Source organism: Erithacus rubecula (assembly GCF_903797595.1).
Source record: "Erithacus rubecula genome assembly, chromosome: 2".
In the NCBI taxonomy this organism is placed as follows: Eukaryota; Metazoa; Chordata; class Aves; order Passeriformes; family Muscicapidae; genus Erithacus; species Erithacus rubecula.
The window spans coordinates 89,568,149-89,594,630 of NC_136685.1; the positions used below are offsets into that span (position 1 = coordinate 89,568,149).

General features: G+C 41.0%; 2 protein-coding genes across 5 annotated transcripts in view; one reads left to right on the plus strand and one right to left on the minus strand.

The window, feature by feature from the left end:
* The first annotated feature begins 517 nt into the window (after positions 1-517).
* KCTD3 (potassium channel tetramerization domain containing 3) lies at positions 518-25,199 on the plus strand. 2 transcript variants are annotated; one of them, XM_079297515.1, is made up of 18 exons: positions 518-860; positions 4,027-4,080; positions 5,368-5,413; positions 6,255-6,328; positions 6,753-6,811; positions 6,991-7,071; positions 7,754-7,888; positions 8,703-8,793; positions 10,934-11,124; positions 14,938-15,053; positions 18,189-18,276; positions 18,401-18,517; positions 19,492-19,662; positions 20,813-20,968; positions 21,945-22,041; positions 23,325-23,509; positions 23,615-23,753; positions 24,066-25,199. In XM_079297515.1, the coding sequence occupies exons 1-18, from the start codon at positions 787-789 to the stop codon at positions 24,646-24,648; spliced, it is 2,457 nt and encodes an 818-aa protein (XP_079153641.1). In that variant the 5' UTR covers positions 518-786; the 3' UTR covers positions 24,649-25,199. The 2 variants fall into 2 exon arrangements, with proteins under 2 accessions (XP_079153641.1, XP_079153642.1); XM_079297516.1 differs by having other exon boundaries at positions 7,754-7,810.
* The window catches only part of USH2A (usherin), a 363,259-nt gene continuing 361,880 nt past the window's right edge, over positions 25,104-26,482 (minus strand). For all 3 annotated transcript variants that reach the window (XM_079297512.1, XM_079297514.1, XM_079297513.1), the window contains one exon: positions 25,104-26,264. In XM_079297512.1, the coding sequence (XP_079153638.1) occupies positions 26,175-26,264 (90 nt within the window). In that variant the 3' untranslated portion in view covers positions 25,104-26,174. The remainder of the gene's footprint in view (positions 26,265-26,482) is intronic.

Genomic DNA, 26,482 nt, shown 5'->3' on the forward strand with positions numbered 1-26,482 from the left:
GAGACCCTTGCCAGGGGGGTTTTGAGACCCTCCCAAGGAGGCCAGGGGTGTGCCCTGGGCTCCCACAGTGACTCCGCCGCCTCCTCGAGCAGTGTCTGATCACCCTTTATGCGATGGAACTCATCCTAAGGCCCAGCCTCCCCCCGGCTCGGCCTGAGGCTGTGCCCTCTTCTGCATCACTGACTGCCGGGAGAAGAGACCGACCCAGCTGGCTACACGCTCCTTTGGGAGACTTGCACGGAGCCATAAGGTCACCCCTGAGCCTCCTTTGCTCCGGGCTGAACACTCAGCTGGGTCTCACAGGGCTTGCGTCCCCAGACCCTTCACCCGCCCTGCTGCCCTTCTCTTTATTTTAGGCGGGGGTCGCTGGCGGCTGATGGCGGCGGGAGCGGCTCCCCGTTCCTTCCAACCCACACAAGGCGACACCCCATTGCCCCGGTGCTCTGCCCCGGGCCCCGCCGGCCCCTTCCGGGCGCGTCGCTGTGGCGGCCCGGGGCCGCTGCCGGCTCCTCCCGCCTCAGCCCCGCCTCCCGCCAGCGCTGCGCGGCCTCTCGGCCCGCGCCGGCCCCGCTCCTGCCGCCGGCGCTGCCATGGCGCGTTCCGCCCCTGGCCGGGCCTGAGCGCCGGGAGCCCGCCCGGCCGCCGACCCTGCCCCGGCCGCCGCTGGGCGATCCCCCGCCGCCTCCCTCCCCGCCGCCCTCGCCTGCCTCCGCCGCGGCTCCCCTCCACCGCGAGGTCCCGGCGGGAGGCGGCGGCGGGCGCCGGCCGGAGCAGGCGGCGGGGAAGATGGCGGGGAACGGCGGCGGCTTGGCCGGCGCCGGCAGCGGGGAGATCATCCAGCTCAACGTGGGCGGCACCAGGTGAGCGAGGGGCAGCGCCAGGCCCGGCGGGGCTCCGCGCTGCGGCTGCCCCCGGGATGGCCGCGATGAGCTTGGCCCCGCTCCGCAGCCCCGCGGGTGGGCGCGGGCCGCGGGGGCAGCTCCGCATGCGGGCAGCCCGCGGTGCCGGGGCAGCCTGCAATAACACACCGTACTCCGGGAATCCTGCTTCTTCAGGGATACGGCTTTGCTTTGCCGTCACAACCGTGGGCTTCTCTCTAGCAGCCTCAGAGAGTAAGATATTAAAGCAGCTGGTGTGATACCGCTGGCATCAAGGATAATAAAGAGCTGTATTGTTTTCAAATGTGCGCTGGAAGCTGGCAGATGTAGACGTTTGGGAGAATTGTGGGACAGCTGTGGTCAGAATCTACGTGGTAAACAGTGCAAACATTCCTGTCAAAATGCTCGGCCGTGAAATCATTCAGATTACTGTAGCTAGTGGAAACCGAAGTAATGTGTTTTCCCGAGTAATGTGCACAGCGTGGAGCCAGCTATAAGTAGTAGGAGCTACTACTGCTATTTTAAGAATTTTCTTGCATTACTCAGAGCATAGACTCGATCTGATAACTGTGCTGCAGCCTTTCTCAAACTAGAGCGCCCTAGAAATGGATGCAGAATTCCTTTGTTTCAATAAGACATTAAGAACTTGGAGGAATTGCTTGTAACTTGCACAGGCAGAACTCACCTGTAATGATGCTTTCACCTTTGATGTAGGCTTGGACCAGATTTCATATTATGCTGCATAAAGTTCTTTGGTGAACTCAGTGTCTGAAATTACAGGCCAGTTCATCTTTTAGGATTTCATTACCTGTGGAATCTCAAAGTTGCTTCATTTTCTTAATTTTAAATAATCTTCCTTATTAGATGCCTATGAAGAGAACAGAGAATTATGAAAAGGGCACATATCAGGGAAGAAATATTCTCAGAGGGCTTGCCTGCATGGAGAAGTAGGAAGAATGAGGCAAACCAGCAAGTGCATGTAATTCATTTCTACCTGAAGGTCTAGATTCTGGTCAACATTTATATATAAGCAGTAGGAAATGTGTTCATGGATATTTCCCCTTTGATCTATACTACAGTACTTCTGTGTGAGAAGTTTGGTCTTTTGCAAGCTCAGTTTTGTTGGTAGGATTGTATGGGAAGGGGATATGAGCACTCCCCCCCGTTTCTGACACCACTTTGGAGTATGTGCTTACAGACACCCCAGCTTTTCCATGCTCAGACACGAGATCCCCACTTCTCCCTGGGATGGTCAGGGCTTCTCTGTTGTGCGATGGCTCTGTCACTTCCTGGTCACAACTTCTGTGAATTCCTTCACTCTAAACAAAAGTCTCCTGCAAGTTAACGTTCACAGAAATTACTGTATCAAAGTGGGTGGATAATTGTGACTCTGTATCTCCCTCTGGTTACAGTGTAACTCCACAAGGGCAATAGACTATGAAAATGGTTGTTTTATAACTTCCACTTGGCACATCTGTTTCCAATTGTTTATGTTTCATTTACAATAACTTTAAGCTGGCATGTGCTTAAGGGTCTTTTGAGGATATTGCACTGGGCGTGCCTAGTTTTTCTTATATTGATGTCTGTCTGACCACTGCATGGAGCTGCAGGTACACCTATGCATGTAAGTGTTGTTAGCTAAGCTTCTTTCTGCATCCTGCAAAGGAGGACTCTGGTTGTTTACATAGATTAATGTCTATGTATTTAAAGTTCTAAAGTATATGTTAGTATGAGCTATTGCTTGCTAAACTGGTACCATAGTGCTAAATTATAGACAGGAAATCCTGGGGCTGTCTGAACATGCTGATAAAATTGAAAGACAATGATGGTGATTCTGCATCAATCCCCATTGTTACAAGCAGTGTCTGGATTAATTCTGGATAAAATCCATGTAAATAATTGTTTTCACATGCTATAGTATAGTTAAATGAATCATCCTTTACTCCTAAATTAGACAGAGGTAGTGACCTGTATTACTGATAAGAAACACTGAGCAAAACTATGTAGGAGTATATTAGAGAAGTGCTTTTTAATTTTTTTTTTTTTCAGAAAAGGCTTTTTACATGATTGTGCTTAAAACACTGGCACTGTAGAACAGACTTGACATTGTTATGTTTGCAGTGAGCAGATGCACAATCTGTGTTTTAGACAGTTCCACATAGCCTTTGTGTTTCTGCCTCTTAGGGACATAAAATAATGGGGTTTGTTTACAGTTTTTTCCCCCTTCAAAACTGGAAAATGCTAGCAGTCATAATTAGGTAAATTATGACTAAGTACTTTTACTCCAAAAATATTTTGCATTTTGTAATCCTGCACTGGATGGCAAGTTGTAATGGAATTTTGCTTTTGCATATTGTTTTTGTTTTCCATTGATGAAGAGGTCACCAGAGGTTTCTTAGTCATGGCACTAGTTAGAGGATATGTACAGCCAGAGAGTGATGCAGAGCATGAGCTCATTGTCCAAGCTGCCAGTTCAGTTGTCATCCTCCATGATAAATCAAAACCAGAAGTAGTATAAAATAATCCCTAGTTATTTATTATGCTGGCATCATAAGTAATATTATAATTTGTATTATTTCACAATATGATTCAGAGTAAATTATTTTTTTCTTTTAACTGTTATTATAATTGCCCCTCCCTCCTCCCCAAGGGGGGCCCAACTAGCAAGATGGCAAATAATTCATGTTCCTATAAAATATTAACTTGAAGCTCACTGCAGTCTTTTGCAGTGCATAATGTAGCACCCTTTCAGTCCTAAGTAAGAGGAGCAGAGTAGTGTGCATGCAGTTATTGACAAGTAATAGCACACTGATGATAAATACATATTTTACTGTTTGGGTTTTGTGGACCTGTTTTTTGTTTTGCAAGCATTAATGTTGAAGTGTGAGAACCAGGAAATACAGGAAATGTTTGGGACAGTGTTACAAACATATAAAGAGTGACACTTTTTGTGGTCTCCAGACAGTCCTGCTTCATGCTTAAGGAAAAAGAACCTGCAACTTCTGACTTGTTGCAGATATTTTAAACATCTCAAACTTCTCAAACCTGTCTGATACTAGCTTTGTAGGAGAAATCAAGGAACTGTAGATAAAGCAGGCTTCTTTTCAATTTTACAATTGATTCTGAACTTGTAACTTTGTTTTCATAGGTTCAGCACATCTAGACAAACACTGATGTGGATTCCAGACTCATTTTTTTCCAGGTATTTGTAATATATCATCACATTTAACAAACACAATTAACAGTCATTTAAAAAAATTATGTTCTCAGTTCTTAATTTAGGTTGTAAATAGTATTAGTGTCCTTGATTCTTTTCCCCCCATCTCAAACAATGGGACAGATTCATTTGAAGTAAGCTGTTACCCAAGAAGCATCACATCTTCTTGCTTGAATGTAATAGCCATGGCAGATTTTGTGATCTTACTGGCCATATGCATTAGCAGTGCCTTTAACCTTTTTGGTTTTGTTTGGTTTGGGGTTTTGGGTTTTTTTGAGTTATTGCTCTACTCTGAGTTAACTCAAAGTTTTGAGGGTTTTAACTTATGATACAGAAGCTGTTGGATTATTGAACATCCTCCTTTTACATCACTGCCATTACTAGTTTTGCAGGTTTGTATTTTGTTCTGCAGCTGCTGTACCTCTATCACCCCAGGTAATCCTAGACTCACAAAGAAAAATGCTGGCAATTTTGTTTCCTTGCATTTAATTTTAATTTTCCCAGTAAAAGCCTGGCAGCTGACACATGCAGCATTTCCTGTTCCTATTTTATGGAAATGTTCAGATAAATGAAATGCCAGGGAAATATCACCCTCTTTGAGGCATGCAAGGAAAGGCACAAGGAAGAAATTTCATGCTATTCTCCAGTCTCTCAACACAAAACCTGCTGTCTAAGGAGGTTGTCCTGAAAGTTATCCAATACTGGAAAATCTCAGATAATTGTCACCCAGAATCAAATGAAAGTTGTTGGTGTTGGTGCCCATCTTACCTGTAAAAGAGATTTTGACACTGTGTTTTATATGGCTCTGGAGAAAAAGTACTTTGATCTGATGGGAGAAAAGCTTTGAAGTAGAATTGTGTAAAAATGGATTAATTCCACTTTTGGCCAGTAAGTCTTGCAGACTGGATCATTTACTCATAATTTTTGCTTCAGCACCTTCTACCAATTTAACAAGATTTTAAGCTATACAGCCCTCTAAGTACCTGGGAAAACTTTTTTATCCTTTCAAGCTAGGCCCTGTGTCTCTTTTCTTTGGGGATATAAATGTCCTTATGATGCAGCTCTGAGTCTTTCCTTAGGTGTACATACACCTGTGCTTTGTTCAGGAGAGGCATTTCACTCCTCCAGCATTCTTGGCTGTTTTGTTTGCTCTGATAAACTGTGTTGCCAAAATGTAATCAAGGAGAGCTAACTGACTCAGAGTGTGGGCTATCCTGTGTTTGTGTAAGTGCATTTCTGGGGGACATCTAATGAAGATTTCCTGTTTTTCAGTTTGCTGAGTGGAAGAATTTCAACACTAAAGGATGAAACTGGTGCTGTGAGTAATGAATGTGCTGTAACTCATTAATTCCATGTTATGCTTTTGCTTGAGTTCTCTTCTAAAACTTTTTCACTGTGGGTGCTAATGGAATTACACTGCCTGAGTCAGGCTAAACTTTCATGAAAATGAGAAAAATCTCTGGCTTTCTTGGTTCTCATATTTGCTTCAAGCTAAGTGAAACTGAGCATTGTACATATTTCTATGCTAGTTCTTCATTGTACAGGTGATGCAGAAACAGCAACTCTGCTTTTCTTGAACAGAGCAAATGCTAATTGCAGGCAGGGATAATTTTCATTAGATAGGCATTGCATGTGTAGTTGAGTAATCCAATGTGGAAATGTAGCACTGTTATGTTTTTTGGCAAAAACATGTAGCAAAATGGCCATTTCAGTCTGTGAGTATGATATTCTTAAATGGGAAACTATAGTTACAATAATGTTGTTGAGCAATAGTAAGTCACACAAGTACTTAGCTTAAGGTGTAGAGGTAGTTTTGATGGTAATTGAATTTTAAAATTTGAAATCTCCCTTGAGATCTTATTACAATTTCTGCATATTGAACACATCCATTGTTCTTTGTGGTGACTAGAACCTAAAGAACAGATTTATCAAGTGATTTATTAAGTTGCACTATTTGCAGCTGTGCTTGCATATGTGTCCTTTAGAAATATTAAATTAGTGGGCTATTATTAGTAGAATAATAAGAACAAAGAAGAGGCTCTAAATATTCAAGTTTTGTTTGTCTTCTCACTTCTTCAACTCCTCTTTCCCACATTGAGCTTAAAATAGTTGATGGTTGATCCATAGTAGTACTCAAGTACAGGAATTTTTCTTTGCAGATATTTATTGATCGAGATCCAGCAGCATTTGCACCCATTTTAAATTTTCTTCGCACAAAGGAGTTAGACCTACGGTAAGAAGTTCATTTTAATCAGAAGCATTAGAAAACTTGTTCAGGAGATAAATATCTCATCTTACTCATCTACTTGGGTGCCTGGTATGTGGCTCAATGTTGGGCCATGCTGAGAGTATATGTATGTCATGGTGGAGGCAGAAATGGTGACATTCTGTTTTGTTAGTAATGTAGACCACTTCTTGCAGTGTATTTCTTTATAGTTTCTGTATCTTTATTTTAATGGAAATTGAGTCAAATTAAGATCACTTTAAAAATAAAATCTCAAGCGTCAACATGCTGAAAGCATTTTGTGGTAATTCTATCAAGTGTTAGGTAGCTTGATATTTAGATTTGTAATATCTAGTTAGAGGCAAGCATTTATATTCAAGGTATTGACTCACTTTGTTCTTGTTGATTTTTGGGTTCTTTTCTATTTCTGTAGGGGAGTGAGTATTAATGTTCTCAGACACGAAGCTGAATTCTATGGAATCACTCCTCTAGGTAACTTTTATTTTTTTTCTTAATGTGAGCTCATCTTATATTTATTATTGTAGTAATGGCCTCCTGGAAAATCCTGAAGATTTTCAAAGTAGAAGTTTTTAAAAATGGAAGCCTGTTTGAGATAATGTAATGCTTTCAAGGAAGTGAAAGCTGTGGTCATATCTGGGTTTCCTCCTTAGTGAGAAGATTGCTACTATGTGAAGAACTGGAACGCTCATCTTGTGGCAGTGTCCTTTTCCATGGCTACCTACCTCCTCCAGGTATTCTTGTATTTGTGGGCTGATGTTGCTTGCTGTCACTTGCTCCTTTGGTTTGTGGGAATGATTGGCTGAGGTGGCTTCCCTGTTCTGAGAGAGCCTTCCTATGGAAAGCTAAGGACAAATGGTTGCACTGAACATCGTTGTGATTTAAACCTGGGACTTTCATCTCTGTGCTGTAACAAACAGCATGTGTAGAACACTGGGCAGGGGGTGTGGCATGTTAGTACTAAGCAGACTAGAGCAGAGGCTCTTCAGGAGTCTTTCAGTTTAATGTCATCAGCAGGATGTGCTTTCCTCTTTCTGAACATAGAGTTACCTTGGGTGACTGATTGCCTAGGTGACAAATCACCACAAATGAGCTTTCCTCACCAGCATGAGTGCCTGTTAGACTTTTTAAATTCTCTGGAGAGATGAACACATTTCGTGTCTTAACCTGAAGTCTAAAGGATATCTTGCCAATTATTGACAAGTTTTCTGAAGATAATTCCTTAAATGGTGAATGCCAACACAGAGAACAAAAGCATTTTCTGTTTCAGTGTTACATTTTCTTGTAGCAGATAAATTAAATTTTCATCAAAATGCACAAGTGTTAATCCTGTATTTTTTAAAGTGAACTAATATCTGTTATATTGCTAAAGTTTAAGGATTGACACAAATCTTTTTTTTTTTTTTTTTTTAATAGGCATTCCCAGCCGTAAGATAAATAATACTACTGGGCCACTGACTGACATCAGAACAGGTCAGAATGAGAGTGAGATGCATGGAGGTGGTGTCCAGCCTACACTTGCTGGTACAGGGGAAGGTACAGTCAGACTAGGTGAGGAGTGTCAGTTTTAAAACCAAAGCAAATTACAAAGATGCTTGTCTCTGAGAAATAAGAACTGCCTGGCTGTATCTGGTTTTAATCTGCTATTCTGTGTTTGCCTGGTTAAAATTGTTGAATATTTAGTTAAACACTACTCCCTGTCCAGTACTGAAGACTCACTGCTGCACAGTCCAGGTGTGAGGCTTGAGAGAAAGGCAAATCAAAGTTCTTCATGAACTTGGACAAATGCCTTATACTGTACTAAAACCATAATAAAAACTAGAGTGGACACTGTTCTTTGGTCTTTCTTCAGAGCCTAATTCCTGCTTGTCCACCTCTTTTTTCCTCTTGGTGCCTCACTTGCCCTGCAAGAGTCAAATTTTTAGAGTAAAGGTAGTCACAGAAAAATTGTGAGATAGACCTGAAATCTGTCATTTTCCAGCTTTTGTCTTTGCAAAATGATGCTGTTATAAGTGTCATATTTCTGCCATAATCCTGCAAATTGTAGTGTTAGGACTATGTTAAAGCCAAATCTATGTAATATAAAAGAAGGATATGAAGTGCTGATTCTTAGTGAGCTGCTAAAGATTTGGAAGCAGGCAGTCCTGAACAAAAGGAGGTAAAAGGTGCATTTTCCAAGCACCTGTAGCATACCAAGGCTGTGAGGAGAATACTGCAGATTAGAATCTTGCTGAAAAATGCTTCTTGAGAAACTTAATTATCAAAGTTTCTGTTGCACATCCTAGCAGAGAGCTGTATCCTGTTATAGATGTCTCTGCTCATCTAACACTTGTCACTTGCCTGACTTCAGCTTTGTTGTTTTTAGGATTTCCTGTGGACCCACGGAAAGTCCTAATAGTAGCTGGCCACCACAACTGGATAGTAGCTGCCTATGCCCATTTTGCTGTTTGCTACAGGTAGGAATAGAGTTGTTTGTCAGTTTACAGAAGCTAAAAAAAAAATTGTTATTGCCTAAGAGCAAAGTAAAATGTTTGCTCTGAAATAGCAGTAGATAAATGCCTTCAGTCTCATCCTATGCATATGAGTTGCTGCTTTTTTTGGTGAAAATGAACTGATTTATATGAACTCAGATTTTGCTTTGATGTCAGTTCTTGATACTGTTGAAAATGTTGCAAACTGATTCCAATATAACTGCTTTAAATGCTTTTTAAAGCAGGCTTTTGAATGGAAAATCAACTGAAGTTTTCTGTGGGTTTGAAAACAGTCTGTGAAGTTACACTGTCAAGGAAGCTGAAACAGTTAATGAATTTTGCTACATAATTTTGCTACCTTGTCTTCAGGTTTTTTTTGCTGAGCAGCGCTGTTAAACACTTGCTACATGGATGATTGAAAAATGTCTTCAGTGTCTTGAAAACAAACTGCTGTTTTTTAAGATCAGGGGAAGATAAACAATGCCTCCACATTATAGAAACTGTCTTTAGCTCACATCTCATAATCTTGATTGAATTGGTGGCTGTCTTTTGGATGGAAAGTAATGTTTTACCAGGAGCTGTGGTCCAGACCAGTCTAACATGACTGTCACACTCTGGCTCAGAAACAGAGGGGAGAAGAATGTAATGTGAACAGCTTCTTTCTGCTTACTGCCAAGCTAAAGCCATACTTTGCTGCCTGATTCACTCTCTAGATGAATACTAGCTCAGTTGCTTAAATTTTGTAACTTAAATCACATCTACCTTCCATTCACTGCTGCAATTTTTTTTGCTTTAATTTGTATTAAATGCTGATTCTTTTGCTCTGCTTAATGTTTTTGTTTTCAATTATGCTTCATATGGTCTGACAGACAAAGAGGCAATGATTTGCACCTGGTTTGGGCTAAGTGTCTCCTTCTTAGGATTTTATCTCTGACTGTTTTCTTGGTTGCTGGCTCACTTTAAGTGAAAGATTCTGCCTCTTTCCTGCTTAGTAAGCTACTTAACAAAACTTGTTGCCATTGAAATTATGTCATTAGTGATGGTTTTGATGAACCATGTCAGACTTGAATGGCTGGTGAAACAGGATGCAGGTCAACATGCCAGTTTAAAATGCTGCTTTTCTTCACAGAGACTCAAGGTAGCAGTCTTGTATTCTTTTTTTCTTCCAAAACTTGAAGAAGCTCTAGGAATACAATGGTGGAATTTCCCCTCCTCCATTCTTCTAGAGCAAAGTACAGTGCATCTTACAGATGATTTTTTTTTTTTGATTTTGAAGTATGACAGAAGTTTTTAAAATTTCATCATCAAGTTTACAATAAAGTCTGGGTTGCATTCAAAGTCTAGCTACTGTAGCCTTCACTACAAATTCTGCATGTTGCATGGGTGGAGCAAAGTGCTTCAGCTCCAGGCAGGATGCAACACTAAAGTGAGATAATGGCAACAATGCTAAAAAGCACACATATCTTTCTGCTTTTAATTTAAACATTTCTATAACTTGACTGCAGAGATCTAGTCTGCTTTAGCTCCATTGCAAATTGTTGCCTGAATTTAAGTAAGATAAATTGTGCTGACACCATGTAAGTCTTAAAAAAGCATAGGGAAATTATTCTGTAAAAATAAAGCTTACAGTCAGTTCAGTATTAGCTGTTTACAGTATACCATAAACAGAAAATGTGACTGGAGAGCTGAGCTTTATGCTAAAGCATGATTGGGTTTCTTGCATAATATATAAGAGGTTAATAGAATTTTCTACTAAAGTCTAATGCTGAACCTCATTATCTAGTATTTGTTAGCCCAAGCTTTTGGCTTCTTCTTATATCTTTTATATCAGATATGCTTATATTAAGAAAAAGCCCAGCACAGGATTCCAGTAGCTGCAAAGCAGTGAAATAATATTCAATATAAGACTTCAAAATGGGGAAAAAGTACAGCTCTTGCAGACTGCAGTTCTTAACTAGAGTTTGAAGTTTGTGACTTAGACTGCAAGACTGAATCATGTTCTTTGAGGTCTCTTCCAACATCATTATTCTATGATTCTGTGATCCACACTGATTCAGGATTAAACTAAGCTGTCTGTTCCTGAGTCTCTGACATCTGCTTCCTGTTCTCCCCTTTGCCCTTCCAGGATCAAAGAGTCATCTGGGTGGCAGCAGGTGTTCACCAGTCCTTATCTGGACTGGACCATTGAGAGGGTGGCACTCAATGCCAAGGTGGTTGGAGGACCTCATGGAGACAAGGACAAGATGGTTGCAGTTGCCTCAGAGAGCAGCATTATCTTGTGGAGCATTCAAGATGGTGGTAGTGGCAGTGAAATTGGTAACTATCATTACCTCTTTTATTTTTTTTTTTTTCTTTTATGTGTGTGTTTAACTAGAAGGAAGCCTGAGACCTTGCTCTGAGGTATGTGTGATTTCTGGTGTTCAGTATTCACTTTCACAGATTGACAAAACAGCTGTAGTACAGCAACCTGTTGGAGTGTTTTAACTTCCTTCAGTTCTGCACCAGGAATCCTGTCTCAAAATCAAAGAGATGCAGAATAAAAGAGTGCTGTGTTTACAGAAGATATAGTAACTAATACTGTTCAGTTTGAGATTTTTGTCTTAAAATTCAAATGAAGAGTTAAAGTTTTCCCTAGACTTGCATTTGAATCTAGGCAATAACACAAAGGAAGTAAGTTTTGGAGGTGGAAACCTCCAGATGCAAAGTGATTCTGCTGTTTCCATTCCTTTGTGTTATTAAAGCCACATTTTCAGATAGAGATGATGAAAATACTTCAGTTCTCTTTCAAATGTGGTCCATAAATGGAGTCTGGAAGATGAAAATTTCTTGGTTTATATCTTGGGTGTCAGGGTAGGAAAAAAGCCCACACAATTCCTTTAAGCATGCAGGAATTACTGCTTATACACCTTGGCACTGAAAGACACACAGTTGTAAACTTTAGAAACAGCAAGAAGACATTTCCAGAATTAAATATTTCCTTGTACTGATCTGATGGCTTGTCTGAGTCATAGCTTCAAATATAGGGCACATTTAGGAGGCACTGAAGGGAATGGTATTTGGAACTTCCTCTGGCCTAATCCCTGGTGTTTGAATAACCACTGCTATGCCAGTAATGTCTGTTTCCTCTGGCAGTGGATACTGCTAACAAAGTATGACAGCAGTCTGGTTATGTGAGCACTTTTCTCTGAAACTTAATGCTGAGCTAATTTGTTATTAGATACATTCCCATAGTTGAAGCCCTTTATAGTAGCCATTAATTAAAGTCAAAATTACCAAATTCAAGTTTTGACCCATGTGCTTTTAAAGAAGAGCTTATTTGACATATTCTCAAGCAATTTCTAACAAGCAATGTTAATGGATGTTGGGTTTTATTCCTGCATGAATGTGTGGAAACACTAAGTCATATTTGAAGATGGGGAAAGGCAAAAGTCTTGTATGAGTTGTGTGCTGCTCTTTTATTTGTGACTCATAGAGCTCTTTAATCATGGTCAGCAAAATGGAAAAGGAGATTCCATTCTATTTTTAAAAAATACAAAAGTGTGTCTAACAGTTAAATATGAAATTATCTACATTAAATGCAATGACTAATTATCAGATCTGAGAAGCCTTTTCTTCTCATATGCTCCTATTGACTGAATATTAAGGACATTCAGGGAAGAGTTGGTGTGACAGCTGTATTCCTGTAACAGGCATTGCTTTAAGCACTGTGCCATTACACTCCTCCTGCATTTGCTGGTTTCAATTAGCTGCATGTGTTACCTTGGGATTTGCACTAAGATACAAGAAGCAGCATCTTGGATTTTTTAAAATCAAGTGCAAAGACACCAAACAGACTTTAATTTCAAGTATAAGTTCTAAAATATGCCAGTATTACAAGTTTCTGATAGCTTAGACTATGACTGAAAATGGCAACAAAACTGGAGCAAGGACTTTTGCTAACCAGGCTGTACTGCATTCAAGTGACACTGTGAAACAGAGTAATTGCCACTTGGGGCAGGAGGAGGGGGGAAGCAGACAGAAAGTGCCTACAGGATGAAATTCCCAGTCAGACTGACATTGAGCAAAATGTACTGCTGTTCTTTTGGGTTATAGGTCATGTTGATTGGTTTAAAAAAATGCTTGTGTTTAATAGTTATAACTTGAACATAGCTGTTTTGTTTCCTTGTAGAGACAAATGCTTGCAGTGCTGCTTTGTGTTAGAGATACAGTACATTGCTGTCATCTTGTGAAAGAAACTACTTGTTCCAAACAGTTGCTGGAGCCTGGTGACACCATCCCCAGCAAATTGTGTGGGCTGGCATCTTTGTGATAGAGCTCTCCCAAAGTGCTTTCTTCCCTTTCAATATTACTTACACAAGACACTGCTGCTGGCTTGCTGCTGTAAGCAGTATTTTACTGAGAGGGACCCTTAGGACAAGAGCCTGTCATTACATATAGTGTTGTCTCCCCTGTGGACAAGTCTCAAGATTGTTGAGCCTAAGCAGGACTGACACTTCAAATTCCTCCAGACCATTCAAGCTGTCTTCCTTGATTTCCTTGAATCTCATCCTTCTCTGGAGTAATCAATTCTAGTTGTTTCTGTAGATTTTTTATTACTGCTTTTTTCATGTGCCCTGTACTGCTGAATCCTATCTGCATTGAGTGATTGTACTTTACCCTGGAAAAGGGTTTAGCACCATAATTAAAGCAGCTTCCTGAGATTCCTTCTTGGATGTTATAGAGGGTTGATTCTTGTGTGGGAATGATAGTCTGTTCATTTGAGTTTGTCCTAAACAATGTTAAGGAATTTTCCAGAAATTGGATATTCTTGTTTTGACAACATCTGCTGCAGTTAAATAAGAAGTATATAGTGAGAAGAAATATTAGTGAGAAGTAATATAAATATATAGAGTGAGCAGGATGGAACAGGAAACTTGTGAGTGAAGCTTGACATTTTGGTGTTGCAATGTATCCCCAGCAGTTTTGTACTTACCAGGCAGAGAAATATAGCCTAGAATTATTTACAAACCAAGTTAATTACAGGGCCAGTTTGCTGGACGTCATAGCTGGCAAACTTGGAAATTACCTCAGACCTTTTGAGTATGCTGTAACTTTCAAATACATAGACAATAAGTAGCACACAATATAGTATGCTATCCAAGTTTGCAGTTCAGTTAAAGTTATTCATGTTGGATCTATGATGAGACTTGGAAGCTCTAAAGAAAGGATTGATTTTGTGGAAGGCCTCAGTTGTTAATGTCAGCTACAACCGCAGCCATCGATGCCTGTCAACCACTGCACTGTTTTCATTTTTATTAAGTGAAATGCTGATGACATATTTTCTTTACTTGGAAGGCCAGCTTTGGCTGGTAAGTTTTATCTTCCAAATTTGAACAGTATGTGATGATTGGTGAAACTGCTTCCCTATATGACTTCAAGTTTTAATAGCCTGTACTATGCTTATGGACTGTAACCAAGTAAAAGGTCTGGGAATGGAAAGAAAGAAGGCTACTTGTTTTTCTGAGTTCAAGTATTTCTGCTAAAAGAGAAATGAGAATGTATTCAAACAGGGTCACATGTGAGTTGTTCAGGCTTTTCCCAAGAATAAGACTGAAGCCTTGTAGTCATATTTAGTTCCTGAAATCCATTTTCAAATATTTTTGCTTGACTGGACTTGAAAAAATGGCATGAAGAGTTTGTAATATTTATCAGGTAATTGCAAACTAGTATGGCACAAATTTGCAAAACCCATGAAATTACTGCTTCTTAAGTGATGTTTCACAGTCAGAGCTAATAACAACAAAAAGTCCTGTAAGTTTGCTGTAATACAACTTTTATTTATTTTAAAGCCATTTGAGAACTTGATGGCTGTAGAAATGTTTGTATATTTCATAAAGGCTCTTTTAGCTTCTTTTGCCTCCTTTCTCCTTTGCAAATAATGATGGTATTAACCAAGATGACATCACACTGCCATTCTTTGGAACCCAGTTTGCTGCATGTATGGTGCCTCACCTAGCACACTGCAAAACCAATTTTGGCTGTTCTTTACTTGCTACTGGAATAAATGTGATAATAAGGGAGAGATTCCATTGTTACCACATTTCTCTCTTCATTTTAGATGAGCTTCACAGCCTCTTCCTTTTTTTGCAGGAGTGTTCAGTCTTGGAGTGCCTGTAGATGCTCTCTTCTTCATTGGCAACCAGTTGGTGGCTACGAGCCATACGGGGAAAGTCGGAGTGTGGAACGCTGTGACTCAGCATTGGCAGGTCTGTTCCATGCTCCACATCACTTTTTACAAGCTGGAATGTCTTTCTAGTAAAAAGAGAATAAAATAAACTAAAAGCATGTGGGAAGTGCTCATCATAGGGTTTTCAGCCCTGACTTATGTTATGGAGTTTATCACCTGGGTATTGTGCTTGTGAGCAGAATGTTGACTTGTTTGGTGCTACTAAGAAGCATGCTTTTTAGGCTTTCATATGAAAGAATGTGGTGGGATTTGGGGTAATAAATGCCAAGTACCAATATATTCAAACTTCTTTATGGATTACAAACTTTTAAAAAAATTCACTAACATCATGGGAAATTAAACTGTGGGGAATGTGTGACAGCAATTTCTGGGCTATCTGGAAGAAAACAAGAAGCCAGTCTGGTATCTGGAGATCTCCAAAACTGCTTTACAATAGGAGATTCTTCTTCAACAGAAATGCACAATTGTACTTTAACAAAGCCTGTCCTGTGTGTGGATGCTTCTGGCTGCACTGATTTGACTGCTGTAGTCAGAACTCACATCAAATAGAGAGATCCATGGAGTCAGTATGAGTCTTGACTCCAATCAACAGAGAAACAGTTGAGCTTTCAAATAATAAAGCTTGTAACACAGCTGGATGTACACCTTTATGGCATAAAACCTGAATGCACTAAAAATCCCAAAAATGCCTTGCATATCTCAAGAGGCAGAACTGACCTGAGGTTGCTGCACTGTTTGCTGACTAAGTTCTGATTTGACTCTTAAATGACAGTACTGGGAACAAATAACACAGATAATAGGTGTGGGATAGCACTGCTTCTGCAGCAGAGACAGACATGTTAGTATGGCCTTGAATTAAACAAAACATTATTTAAAGTTCTACTGCTGCCTTGCAAAATCTTCTGTTAAGGAACAACTTAATGCTATGTGGCAAGCTGGTGTTTAACAGTGTTTTCTAAAGGAGTAAGTCACAAGGAATAAACCTAATGTCCCATTCATCATCTTTGTTTCTGGGGCAGCCACAGAAATCTTTCTAATCACCTGAATAGTTCCCAGTTTGACTGGCTATTCCTTTGGTGAAAGCATTTCTTATTGAAGTATAGGAAGTCTTTGAGAGGCTTATATGCCAATGAGTCTATAAAACATTTTGGCCAGCTTTTTTTCAAGAGGGTGAGTATAGTTCCTTTTATAAGCAAACAAAATCAACCAAAGACAAAACAAACAAAACCCACCCACATAAAACCAAACCAGCAATACCATTTCAAGGTGCTCGCTGTATCTTGGGCTCTTTTGTTAGTAAAAAAAAACCAAAACAACCCACAAATATCTTTCTGTAGATCTTAATATCCCTTTAGAATACATTCTTTTCTTGAAGCACCCCATAAAGATGTTAAGTGGCAGGGCTGATCTTGACATTCCTAATGAGAATATCTGATATTTAACTGACTGCTTTCCATGAGTTGCCCCTAGCTCTGGACTTAGGATGCAATCATACTTGCTTCAGTAAGGGACATTTTTGTAGAACACTTTGCTGATGCCCCATTTCAGAGCCACAACTTAGTCTTCTTTCAGGCTGATGTCATTCTAAGTTCTACTTTCATTTGTGTGAATCTATTATTCTTTATGTGGTGATCTCTGATGGTACATCCTGAAGACATAATTCTGATCTCTGCATCTTATTGGTTCTTGCATCTTCTTTCCTTCTTGGAGATTTGAGCAGACTGCTGAGGTGGTTTCCCTAGTACTTATTCCTCTGGCAGTGTTTCAGTTGCATGCTAAAAGGATGAGAAGGAGGGTGTGGGTGCTAGATACAAATTCTTAGCAAAGGAGAACTTAAAGGAAGCAAAATATTAAGTGCTTTAGAGTAACATAATGTGTGTGACAGAAAATCCTACTAGGCAAAGTGAGGATTCTCACTGGCCATGCTTTACCACTGACTATTGTACAGGGTTGGTGTGTTTCCTAGTGAAAGTTCACATCTTGGCAGATGGCAGCTGCTGAATCACCTTTGGTGTTCCTAAGTATTGCAGAAGGAAAGAAGATAGTATTTGCAATATGTTCTAAGGGCTTACAGACCATCCTTAAGTTAGGAAAGGGTACTGGTTTAGAGTCCAAGCTCTGGGATGTGAGGAAGTTTCTTTGGTTGCTTTGTTTTGCTTTTATCCAACTGATTCACTTGTAAGCATTTTGCAAATGATTTTTCAAGTCTCTGTACCAATTGGAAGGATGCTGCTGGTCAGAGAAAAATGAGAACTTAGGCTGAAATGTCCATGAATTAGTGTTCAACGTCCATTAAATGAACTGACTGAAACATAGAGTACAGGAAAATACCGTGACATTGTGCATGTTTGAGTGCTCTGGATAAAATGGCTTTTGGCTTGTTCCTCCTCAGGGCTGAAGCATAAAATAACTGCTTGAAATAGGACACCTTACCTAGAATAAGCTAAACTTTTTCTTTGCTTGAAATCTCTGTCCCAATTGGAGTAATAAACACTCCTTTTAATCCTAGAGAGCAAAGAAAGGGCATGTGTAATCCCTCACCCTGAGTTATAGACCAGTGAGTAAAATATGACAGGGCTGTCTGCCAGTTTGCTTGCTGTGATTGTGTGTTGGAGGTGAGAAACTGTCATGGAACAAGAATTTTTACCCCTCATTATATATCTGCAAGAGGCAGAGATTTCCATAGTTTGGCAGAGGGATACAAAACTTGGGATAAAAGAAGGCATAGAGAGGTAACATCTAGTTCCTTGGTCCAGAAAGCTCTTAAGGACTTGTCAGAAATGGAAGAAGGGAGAGGACAGAAGAGGTGAAATACACTCACTGGCAGATGGGGAAAAAATCTACTTTTGAAGACATGGTTTAGGTGCAACTCTCGAAGCTTTGTTCCTCCACACAGAGAAGGATCTTGCAGAACAGTTGTGCTGATTTATTTGTCTGCATGTGTCTGCTGAGCTCCAGGACTTCAGATCCAGTTTGGTAGAGGAATATGCAGTACTTCTGGAATGCCATTGTACGTGTAAGTGTGTGCACAATGGCTTCAGTCCAGTGCCAAACTCAAGTGATGCTCAACAAAATACACCAAAAATATCTGAAACTGAGGAAGCAGCAACCTAAATTCTTGATTTGATTACTTTTGCCTTTCTATTTGTGCTAGGTTCAGGATGTTGTTCCTATCACAAGCTATGATACTGCTGGGTCTTTCCTGCTGCTGGGCTGTAACAATGGTTCTATCTACTATATAGGTAAGAAACGGGAGCAGAGTGGAATGAAAAGGAGGTGCTATTGCTTTTTTGTTACACTCTTTAGTTGACTTAAGTTGCATCAGAACAACTGTGTCTAATGAGAGTAAATGTCTCCTCCCCACAGACATGCAGAAGTTCCCACTTCGAATGAAAGACAATGATCTTCTTGTGACAGAATTGTACCATGATCCCTCCAATGATGCTATAACAGCTCTCAGTGTCTACCTCACACCTAAAACAAGTCAGTATTCTACCACTGTCTCTTCACTGAGAGTCTGTTAGAAATGTGGTTTTTTCTGTTTTCTAAATGGAATTTTCCTAGCTTAGCAGGGTTAAAGCACACAAGGTAGCTCTTGACATAACATAAACAAAGATTTTTTTTTCATTTAATCATCTTCAAATGAATGATGAACACTAGGCTTAGCTGTTTTCCCTTGCACCTGTAATCTCTATAAATAGGTACATATACTTACATGTATTCATATATCAATGCTTGTTCCTAATGTATCTTGGTTGGTTTTAAGTCTTTTGCACCAGAGGGGCACTTAGATTATGAACTGTATTTGCTGAAGTAGTTTGTGCTGAAGTGGGTAAGGGAGAGACACAACCTTGCTGCTGTGTCTGACTTTAAAACTAATATGCTTAGAAACATTGCCATATGCAGCTTGATGATGCTTTTGTAATTATGGTGCAGTTATCTTTTGAATTAAAAAGAGAAACGATAGCAACAACAAAAATCCAAAGCAAAGTAAAACTCAAAAAAAGCCCAGACTGAGAGAAAGTGGTTACTCACATAATAATATTGATACCACAGTGACTTTTTAAACTGTAGTTCTTTCTGTTTTGCTTTGCTTTCCCATTTGCCTCCAATTAGGGCAGAAAAATAAATGTTACGTGGCACATATAGACCATATCACTGTGAGGAGTGCCAAAATATCTGATCACATTACTTTAGCCATTTCTTCTTTCATGAGAGGGGGAGAATGGGAAAGAAGGCTTTTGTTAAGACAATGTTGAAGCATGTATTATGGAATTGAACAAACCTGGGTCGTTTTAGTGTTTGTTTATGGGAAAATAATGAGTACACATTGTTAAAAAACCAGAACTTTCTTCCTGTGGAAGCTTGGAAATACTGTTTATTACTGTCTCCTTCCCTGGCCCCAGTGAGCCAAGCTTTTATTCTTGGGGAAACAACTGTGTTGTTGCTTGTTTTAGGTGTAAGTGGCAATTGGATTGAGATTGCTTATGGCACCAGCTCTGGAGCAGTGAGGGTGATTGTACAGCACCCTGAGACAGTCGGGTCTGGCCCTCAGCTCTTTCAGACCTTCACGGTTCATCGAAGCCCTGTCACCAAGATCATGCTCTCAGAGAAACACCTTGTGTCAGGTAATGTGTGCACAGATGTGTGCTGCTGGTATCCTCCTCCTGAGCAATGCAGTATTTGTATGCTATGCTCTATAACTTGCATCATTCCCACATGAAATGGAAATGAGCTGGACAGATTTGGGGGCAGGAGATGGGCTAGATTTGCTTGGATCCTCTTTCTGAATGTAAGCATTTATCAAAGCCTTAGCAGTTGAAAGGCCCAAGTTTTATTTGAACAGATACTAGAACAACTCACTCTTTTATTGGTGTCTTATTCCAAAGTTGCCATTTGTGGAAATAAAAGGGTTTGTAAACAAATGTATCTCTGTCAAGTTTTATTGTGTGTGCAGGTCCTTCAGGACTTGTCTTCTTTCAACAGCCATTCAGGAGCTTTCTGGGCTGCAGCAAAATGTGCACCATCTCCTCCTGGGCCCTAGAAGAAGCCTTCTTGTGACTTCAAAGGGCTGTCTCTGTTTCTTTTCTCAGCAGTCTCTCAGTGTTTGTTCTGCTATTCTGCTTAACCCAGTCTTATGCTTAGGGACGTGTCTTACTTGCAGAGAAGATGTAGTCACTCCTTCCTCTGAAATAATCTATTTCATCCAGAATCCAGCAGCCAGGGCATGGCAAAGAACTGGTTTACATCTCGCTACTATCTTCTTATTTTAAAAAAGGAACAGGAACATGGCATCCAGTTATACTGCAAATAAAGCCCAGAGGTCATCTGTTACCTGCAAGGTGCTGCTAAACCCTCAGTACCAGGAAAGGGCACATCTATATGTACAAAATTGAGTTAATGGATGAATTACATGGAACAGGGCTGTTGTGTGAGGAGGGCTGTGCTGCCAGGCTGTTCTCATAACATCTTGTCCTAGCATCTGCACACAGGGGATTGAAGGAGGCTGTAGGCTATTGGTGCTAGGCCAGACCTTAGTTTGGTGTTGCACCTGTCTCAGTTCCTTGAATTTTCAAATTCTCAGTTTCTGAGTGAAGAAACAAAACTAATAGAAAATAGGACATTTGCAAGAATTTGTAGACTGTTAGAAAATTGTCTGGAGATGCTGTGTGAACTCCCAGTGAGCTCACCCTTGAAAAACTATTATTTAGATGATTATTGGAGAAGTTTATCTAAATGTTTTGTCATCCCTTATAAATGCACATCTTTCCTTTCTAGTTTGTGCTGATAACAACCATGTTCGGACATGGACTGTGACTCGGTTCCGGGGCATGATTTCAACTCAGCCAGGCTCAACACCTCTTGCATCATTCAAAATCCTGTCCCTGGAGGAAGCAGAGAGTCATGGCAGTTACTGTTCTGGAAATGACATTGGTAGGCTGTTTCTGGGTTATGCTGTGCCTGTACCTTCACTAGTCTTATAATGGTTTAACAGACTTTCTGCCCTATAACATGCAAGTTGAGGGTGTAAGCTCTTACAGTCCCCTTGAAACGATGGCAAGGATCTGTAAGATTCACTTGGAATTATTATTTAGGCTGTAGAGAATGAGTACACTTAAAAGACTTTCTTGGAATGACAGAAAAAGTGACAAAAATTCTTTGGAACACAGATACTATACCTCTTCCTTGAGCAAACTGTTGTAGCATTTCAATTCTGATTTAGCTAGAGAATGCAAGAAAACACAGGAGACTATATTAAGCAGATGACCATAGCAAACATTTGGTCTACAGCAAATTCCAGTTCACTGTTCAGCTGGAGTTTAACAAAGCATGGAAAAAATTCTTAAATGACTTTGAAGTTGTGACAAAGTTCACTGAAGCCTTGCAGCTGCAGAGGCAAAGGGTGCTGGCACATTGCTGTAGCAAGGCACTGAAGGAATGTATGCTGGTAAATATGGGTAGACAGGTAGTTTAGATTCCTTGGTGGTCTGAGTCTTGCAAATGAACCTCTGATGAATGGGATGCCCTGTGAACACAGGCTGGGATCAGTACTATTGCAAGAAATCTGATTAAGCCTTTAGACATGTAGGAGCTGCAAAATAACAAAGTACTTACTGTTATTATAGAGACCTAATGTAGGGTTTGTGCTGATGTAGTAATTCCTCCAGGAACACACAGCAAACTTCAGAATGTGTGTCCCTTAGAGCAACAGAAACTGATTTGGATCTGTAGAGACAGCTAAGCATTGGATAGCTTTTGCTAGCTACTGGTCATCTTTGGCTCCCTGCTCCTGATACTTTAAAATTGCAGTGGTCATATTCATATGAGTCTGGGTCTTCAGAACTGTTTGGGGAAAAAGGTGAGGGAATTGAAATAAACAAACAAGTGATCTTTCCTTTTTTTCCTCTAGGACCTTTTGGTGAACGTGATGATCAACAGGTGTTTATCCAAAAAGTTGTTCCCATTACGAATAAGCTGTTTGTAAGGCTGTCTTCAACTGGGAAAAGGTACATCCATGTTTTAAATGGGAGAGAGGCAGGACTAGGTCTGTTCAGGGGGTGATGTCTCCCTCCTCCATGCTGAGTGCGTGCAGTTGCACATAACAGTCTTCTACTACACTTGACAGCTCTGGCTGAACTCTTGTTTTTGTGCCAGGAACAGAACTGTTACTTAATGATTATTATAACCTCAAAGCCAAAAGGCTTTTTAAGAAGTGTGATGTCAGAGGCTCGCTTCATGATGGAGCTCACAAAATGAACATTTCTGTGCCTCTACATAATATGTGACTCTCAACCCTGGTGCCATGCTAACATTTAATTTCGAAACTAAAGCTGAAGTTGCTGGTGGCAGAGATTATGCTGCTCACAAAAGGGTTTCTCTCTTTCTTTGCACTTGGCTTTGAATATATTAGAACCTTTAAAATGGAGGTACTGTTTTCTAGGTCATCTATACAATTATTTTCTTAGGCTTGACTTCATACAATGTTCTACTAACATTGCTGCCAACACAGTAAAAAATGTTTACAAATCCACAGCTGCATTTCTTCCTTTTCTTCCTGTTAGGCTAGGAAGATGACAAGAGATCAGAAAAGACAGTGCATCTCAGTTCTATGGTTCATGTTTGCATCTCTTACCTAATAACTTTGAATCTGGATGAGAACATTAATGTCTCAACACTGTGACTTATTTTGGCATTGTTTGGGTGAAAAGTTCATTACAAAGGGCCAGTAAAACAAACCACCCAGAGTATAAGCAGCTTAGTTTTGGGAGTCCTTTTCTTCTTGTCACTCCTCATAAACTTCTAAAATAAAGGGAAAAAAGCAATGGAGATCTGCCACGACAAGTGAAATTGCAGTTATGATATGACAAAAGTTATCTTTATAGTTAACATTGGATATATCATCTTAGGATGTTTTTTGCATCTTTTATATGGATAAATGTGCTGTTTCTGCAGGTTAGTTTCCTAGAGTGTCTAGCATATGAAGAGGATAGTTTCTGTCGTTGTGAGAGCCTTAGCTTTCTAATCATTGCAAATAGAAAATGGACACAGAACATGTGGGGGCTGCCTAATATACAAGCATTAAGAGTGCAGATGGACTGGGGGTGGGAAGGGATTGTGTGCAGCTGAGCACTGTGCCAGTCATGCAGGGGAAGGAATTTAGCCTGGAGATAGGGTCTTTTTCTGATGGCAAGTTTAGTGCCTTCTCAGAAAATTGAACCAGTACTGGCTTCAGTGGCCAAACTCTGCCAGGTGCAATTGTTCAGGTAATTTGGGATTTCTCTTCCTGCAGGATCTGTGAGATCCAGGCAGTTGACTGCACTACCATCTCGTCATTTACTGTGCGAGAATGTGAAGGATCCAGCAGGATGGGCTCCCGGCCACGCCGCTACCTCTTCACTGGACATTCCAATGGCAGCATCCAGATGTGGGACCTCACCACAGCTATGGACATGGTTAATAAGAGTGAAGACAAAGGTAAGTTGTGTTATGCCAGGACTGTGGTGTGGTTCTTTTCCGTGTCCTCAGATGTACCTGACTGCAGTAAATGGACTTGGCCTCTAGGAGCTCTCTCTCTTGCAGATGTTGGTGGCCCCACGGAGGAAGAGCTGCTCAAGCTGCTTGACCAGTGTGACTTGAGCACATCTCGCTGTGCCACACCCAACATCAGTCCTGCCACCTCAGTTGTTCAGCCAAACCGGCTTCGGGAATCTAATTCCAGGTAAGTCACCGAGGGTGGCACCGGCTGCAGACACTGAAGGTTTTACTTTTCAGGTAGGCAGATGGGTTTGGTGAATTGAAGGCTGTAGCTGAGCCCCTGAATTCATGCCCTAAGTGGTTTGAACTACACTATTGGTTTGTATGTGTGCAGATCGATGTATCCTCTGAAAATCTGAAGGGATCTGGAAGCCTTTGTGTAGTGGCAGTGATGAGTGTATTGTAATTGTGAGAATTGCAGTGGGAGGTGGTAGGTGTTGTGCAGAACTGGCTGCTATTCTCAGCTTAACATCTGCTCTTCTTGTATTTTCTGAAGCCTCCAATTGCAGCACCATGAAACAATCCACGAAACTGCCACGTATGGTTCTGTGCGGCCGTACAGAGAAAGCCCCCTCTTGGCAAGAGCAAGGCGGACAGAGAGCTTTCACAGCTACCGGGACTTCCAGGCTTTTAACTTAGCCACCAAAAGCCCCACAGAAAAGGCAGCTGCTGCAAATGGGAATTCAAACCAGACAGAGGCCAGGAAGGCAACAGCTGAGGGCAGTGCAGCTGAGAGGAAGGCAGTCCAATCTGCAGCACTTGAAGTGCGAGGCACAGGCGTGACGGATGCAGGTGGGTGTTGCAGTACAGAGGTTCACCGCCTGCCAGAGAATTCTCTGGATCTCAAAAGAAGAGGACCAGAAGAAGAGAATGAAACCAAAGCAGAAAGCAAAAAGAAAATGGGATTTGAAGGAGCTGGTTTCCTGGGAAGAAAGAAAGTGCCTCTCCTGGCCTCGGCACCAGTCCTTGCTGAAGGTGGGCCTGAATTACCTGGTGCAGCTTCTCCATCACCTACAAAGACAGCTGCTTCACCACGACACCGGAAGAACGACTCATCCTGCCAAGACTACGGCTTGTGAAAATGGGTCTGGTGGCAAAATCAAGGTGCAAGTGGCCCTCTGGCTGGTAGCAGGCATGATGTTACATGTTGTTTCTTGAGTGGGATTTTGTTCTTATACGAGAATAAAACTCGTAAGGTTATGAGAAAGTACCTAGCTGCTGCCAAAGCTTTGAAGGGTTGTCCACATCAATGTGTGGCTTTATGTAATGCTCCAAAATGTAGTACGGTACTTGGTCCAAAATATTGTTGTGCATTCTTGCGTAAATGTGGTCAGGCATGTGATATGTTGTGATTATTTTTGTTTTGGGGAAAGGAAAACTTGGTTGCTGAGCAGAGGATGCCCTTTAGATGCAGTTGCATGTTGCTGTACAGCGCTTCTGCTGTCGTGGGTGGATTTTGCTTAATTCACAGAGCTGCCTCTGTAGTCTTGTTTTATGAATGGGATCCTTGGTCTGTATGCTGCTGTCTGATATCTGAAATGTTTTGTGCAGGTTAAGGAGGAAGCTATCCAAAATAGTATATGATTTTGCCTCTTAGTCCAAATAAATTGCCAGAGGAGTGTTGCTTGTACTTTCTGAAAATGTGTGGCATCAGATGATGGATTTTGCTGATTGTGACTAAGAGAATGCATCAAAATATGCTTGGCAGAATACACAGGAAACTGGCAGTCTCTTGAGGGCTTCCTTGTCACTTTCTCTGGAAAGAAGACAGAGATGAATACGGGAGTAGGTTTACTGTCATGGTGTAATAATTCTCAATTACAAGTGCCTTGACATGGTATTTCATACCTGTGTCACACTGGCTGCTTGCTGTTTGCACCTAGTTTACTGTGGATGGTGAACAAATTTTATTGCCTGTGGATTAGTAATACATAAGCAGAAAGGAAGGATATGACAGCAAGTGAAAAAGCATGCTTGGAGTTCAGCATTTATTAATGACCTGTTTTGTTGGGTTTTTTAACTTGAGCTGAGAGGGTGGGGAAAAGGGAGTGAGAGAACACAGAGGCTAGAACAACTTCATAAGAATTCCTTCAGTGCTGTTTATTCACCTGTGCATGAACACAATTTTGTGGTGGAGCTCTGTCAGGCCAGGAGAAAACATGGACATCCTGCCATGCAGGCCCCTTTTAGTCACATGCTGTTTTTTGGACATGTAAAAGACTTTTGCTTACCAAACATGCTGACCCCCTCCCTCCCCTGCCCACCCCTAACAACCCTCCTCAGCTGGGAAAGCTGGGTGAGAGACAAAGATGAGAGCTTCTACCTTTCACAGTCTTTTACTGCTGTAGGACTGAGGAATTGTCAAACTATTCTCTTACCATGTGTCAGGGCTAGCACATAGTTTTTACTACACAATGAAAGGGATGTTAAAAAAAAGGCCAAATTCCCATCCCCCACATACATTCCCTCCCAAAACCCAGTTTTATCTATTAACTCCAGGGCATGGGGTGGGGAAACAGCAGCCCTATCCCTGCCTGCAGAGGCCATGCAGGCTGCTTTTGGCAAGTTACCCACTTCCATTTTCTAGAAAAGCTGGTTTTGTTCTTCAGAGGTGGGTGTCAGTGAATGTGGTATGCTCTTTGGTGACAGTGCTGAAGCCTTTGATGACATTGACAAGATCTTCTTCATCTACATACTGTAAGGAAGGAAAAAAAGAAGCATGTCAGCCAAAGTTGTACCGGACTAAAGATGATTCCTTTCCTCCTACCCACTAAAAATTGTTTTTAAATAGATAAATAAGTGCATTTCTAATGTCTTCCCTTTCCTCCCAGGATGAGATAAGAATCTAAAAGCATTTGAACACCTGAATCCAAGGCAATTAGATTTTCACAATAAGCAGTAAGTTAAAAAAGT